The sequence below is a fragment of the Suricata suricatta genome, chromosome 13 (genome assembly GCF_006229205.1).
Source record: "Suricata suricatta isolate VVHF042 chromosome 13, meerkat_22Aug2017_6uvM2_HiC, whole genome shotgun sequence".
NCBI lineage: Eukaryota > Metazoa > Chordata > Mammalia > Carnivora > Herpestidae > Suricata > Suricata suricatta.
In genome coordinates this window covers 77,012,837-77,017,083 of record NC_043712.1, presented here as the reverse complement: position 1 = coordinate 77,017,083, position 4,247 = coordinate 77,012,837, and the positions used below count along the sequence as shown (strand labels likewise).

Here is a 4,247-nt window from a genome sequence, read left to right as displayed (position 1 = left end):
TGACCTTTCCACCTGTTTCTGAACCTGTGACTGCTCAGACCTTGAAAGTGCTACAGGTTGAAGAGGTAGAGGGTTTGGTCACAAGTAGCCCGAAGTTTAAAGGGCAGAGAGAGCAGGCAGACGCAACTTGAGGTGCCAGTAGAGAAAGTTGGAGGAGGCTGGGGGACCCAGAGCAATGGCTGGAAACGTCCGCTCCTTCTGCACCTTGCTTTCTTTCTCTCCCCACCTGGGTCGCTGACTCAGCCACCTCTGGTTAAAAGAAGTGCGTTGTAGGCTTCGGTTTTGGAAACTCAAAGAGTTAACCGATCAACAACTAACAGCGGGGAGGAGAGAAAGGCCACACCCCTAGGGAGCGCGGAGCCAAATCACAGGAGGAAAATCCTATTGGCATCGGGGAGGCACGGAGCCCGCCCCTGGGCGCGGCCTGCAGGGGGCAAGCGACCGCCCAGGAAAGCGGGGGCGGGACAAGGACCCAGCAGGTGCGCTCGGCAGCCGCCTGCAGTTGTTGGGAGCCCTCCTCGCACCTCCTCCCGGTGCGCCCTCCTCGGCTTGCGAACCCCGCGCTGCGCTCCGCCGCTGACATGTGTGCCGCCCCGATGCCGCCCCTGGCGCACATCTTCCGAGGGACGTTCATCCACTCCACCTGGACTAACCCCATGGAGGTGCTGCGGGATCACCTCCTCGGCGTGAGCGACAGCGGCAAAGTAAGCGGGCGCGGGGTCTGGCGCGCCCCGACGGGCGCGCGGGCGGACAGGTGAAAGGAGTCCGGCACCTTGCGCTGCGGAGCCGGGATCCGCTCCGTGTGGAGCGAGAGCCTCTGCTCCGGAGTTGAACTTGACTGTTTGACTCTTGGGGAACGCCATGAGAGCCCTGGGGCTAGGTCATGGGGTGGCCTGGGAGTAACACGTTCCCAGAAGCTGAGAGCTGTGGAGTACTCACTCCCACGATTGGATAGACAGCCGTCCAGGCTGCAGTGGAAGGGCGGGCGAGGCAATGCCCTCGCAAACCTTAAGCAGTCATTAATAAACCTCAACCTTGCTTCATTCATCTTTGTATCTTTGGCGCCTGGCACAGTGCCTGGCACAGGCTAGGCGCTCCGTAAATTTCATTGAATTTATTGTGAAAGAAATAACAGATGAGGGAGTCACTTGGTTAGTGTGGTTTAGCCCTTTCAGTGCATAGAATAAACAACTGATTTCATTCACTTGATTGCTCAACAGACAATATACCAAAGATTCCAACTAGATAACTTTTAATGCTAAAAGGTTAGAGAGAAATTATCCACGTCCTCCTTACCCTCCTACCCCCCCACCCCATAGCCATTTGCATCAAAGCAAGCAGTTGCGTTTTAAGGCTCAAAATGTCCTCTGTGAGTGTACCTTCTATACTTTTCCCCAAATCGGATTTCTACAAACGACCCAGGTGACTTGATGTCTAACATTTACTGTTCATATGCACCGTTGCTGGTGGTGGTAACTGCATCAGCAGTGGCTTGGCTAGTTTGGTAAGTGGAAGCCATTCCATTTCTGGCAGAAAAAAAAAATAAAGACGAGGATGGAATATTTTGGGGCTTTTCCTCAACTGCCAGTCCGGTTAGCAAAAGTACACCTATTTGTGATTTGTCAGCTTGAGGATGCTATTCCCGACTAGAGATGCTTTCAAGTCAGCGACAGTTTTGAATCATGACTCTTACATTTGGGGATAACTGAACCCTGTTTTCTTACGATGCTTAAAAAATATTCTCTCTGTGTGCATTCAGGGAGACTGCCATTGTGTTTCCAAGGTGATGGGACTCTGAGAGCTCCCCCAAATGGGGAGACTTCAGTAACACCCTCCCCCTCTCACCGAGAGTGATAAATTATTGCCTTGTGTACTTGACCCTCCAGTTTCAGGGAACCCTTAGGCTTGAGGCTGGTCCCAGGAAGTAAAGGATTAGTGACCACCAGACTGGGGAGAGATGAGAGGTGTTTCCCTAAGCACCAGGAGCTGTTCATCTCTTAGGTTTCTCTTTAAAAATTAACTTCCCATATCTAGAATTTTAATTGGTAAGAGAGCAGGCAAGAGGGTGGGTTTGAAGGCTGCCTTCACTTGGTGGAGAGTAGTAAGAAAAGGAAGTAATTCATCTAAAAAATTACCTTTTCTGGGAGTTGTACAGAAGAGGAAGGAAAGAGAGTCCTGAACATGCAATTAGCAGTTCAGAGAGTCTGTTCCTCAGGAGCATACTGAAGTTATAAATTTAGAAAAATGCCATTCCCCCACAAAATAAAATTAGCTAGGAATTGAATACAAAGGTGGGTTACTCGAGTGCCTTGTACTGAATCGGTGAGTTGGTAACTGTTGGTTGCTTCTCTAGCTGTAAGGCAGTTGACTGCTGACTGCGTGTTAAGAGAATATGCCATGTAGATTTCAAGATTTGATGTCCTCCATTTTGAAAATGGGGGTCCTTTGCCTTTGTAGCTGCTGGGATAATATTCATTTTTTAAAATGTCAAGGTTCTTATGTGAAAGTATCTCCCCTTAAAATAAATGAGTATGTGGTGGCATCATGACGTTTACATTTTTGCTGAGCTCCTAAAGCTGTTCACAAACCTTGGGATGAGTGGAAACATCGAGGGGTGTTGAAGTGCTAGTTCCTGGGGCTCATCCTCAGAGAATGTGAATCTGGAGTGGGCCCCAGGAAACGACGGCATTCCAACAAAGGTCCCAGGACATTCGGATGCAGGTTGTGGGTGGATTTGGGGTGACCAAGGGTACGGGTTGAATATAGGATCAGTCATATAGGGTCTTGGGACCTGGTTCTCCTCATCAAGCCCAGGTCTGCGGTAGCTTGTCAGAGAGAGAGGAATTCTACACCTCATCTCTCATTTCCTGTAATTTCACTTAGGACTCAGAGCATGGTAATGACTAACTACTTTTAATTCATTCATTAAAGCTCATTCAAAATGAGATTAATTAAAAACATCTCTAGTCAACATCTTAGTATTGGGCATTTTGAATTCAGAGTTAACTCAAGTAGCATGTAGCTTTTTAAAAGAAAGACTCCCTCATGTATAATTTATTGGCAGATGTTTAATTAATCTTGAGATGCTGTGTGCTCTGATTTTACTAAATTACTGATTCTTCCCACATAGAACAGGGTCAGGTTGACTTAAAAAAATTTTTTTTAATGTTTATTTTTGAGAGAGAGAGAGGAAGAGAGCAAGTAAGGGAGGGGCAGAGAGAGAGGGAGACACAGAATCCGAAGCAGGCTCCAGGCTTTGAGCTAGTTGTCAGTGCAGAGTCCAACATGGGGATCGAACCCACAAACCATTAGATCATGACCTGACCATAGCTGGATGCTTAACTGGCCAACCCACCCAGGCACCCCTTTAAACATACTGAAAAGATGCCCTGGGCCTTTTCGATGCACACTTATCTGGAAGCAAGAGTGAGGAGGAGAATCATTTTGGAGGTAGTGCCCTGGGCGCAAGTCCTATGGAGAAACCAGACTTGGGTTCAGGTTTGATCCCCACCACTTACGTGCTCTGAGATCATCAAAGAAACAATCTGTCTAAACTTCAATTTCCTCATTTGTAGAACCATGTTTTCTTTTACTAAGTATTAAATGAGACAATTTATGAAAATACTTGGTGCTTAGTGGGTACTTTGCACATGCCATTTTCATTCTGTCCCCTTCTTTCCCTCTGCTCCTAGCAAATCCTTAACCTCTGGCTCACGGTAGCATTTTTGCGTGTTGCCACGTGTTGGCGTTGTGCAGACCCACAGGTGGAGAAGAAAGCCATGGGCTGTGAGGCACTGTGTCAAAGTAGGGAGGTCACCACATCTCCACTTCTTAGCATTCCAGCTCATGTCGTTGGCCCACTGGGACACAAAGATGCATCTGGAAGAAAGATCTAAAGGGCGTTTATTGCCAGGTTTGCCAGCACATTATATTTAGTATCCCACTGTGACATTGTTCCCACTTACAGATGGGGAAGTTGAGACTTGAGAAACCTGCTTTCAGAGATGGTGGCATAGCGGGATTTTGAATTAACACAGCCAAAGTCATGTTCTCTTCACTAGGGCAGGCGCCCCCATGAGGCATAGTCCGCACATCAAAGGACTTGCACTTTTCAACACTTAGATGTGTACCTGTAATAAAAGTGGACTGACTCCTAAACCAAAGACTGGACTCCCTACTGGTGCTACACTGGTGAAAGAAGCATGCAAACTCTGCCCTGCTCTTGTGAAATTGATAACCTAGTGATA

General features: G+C 47.8%; 1 protein-coding gene across 1 annotated transcript in view; it reads left to right on the top strand.

The window, feature by feature from the left end:
• Nucleotides 1–393: 393 nt before the first annotated feature.
• GDA (guanine deaminase) overlaps nt 394–4,247 on the top strand; it is a 70,866-nt gene continuing 67,012 nt past the window's right edge. Inside the window, exon 1 of the mRNA XM_029920915.1 lies at nt 394–704. Within this exon, the coding sequence (XP_029776775.1) occupies nt 582–704 (123 nt within the window). The 5' untranslated portion in view covers nt 394–581. The remainder of the gene's footprint in view (nt 705–4,247) is intronic.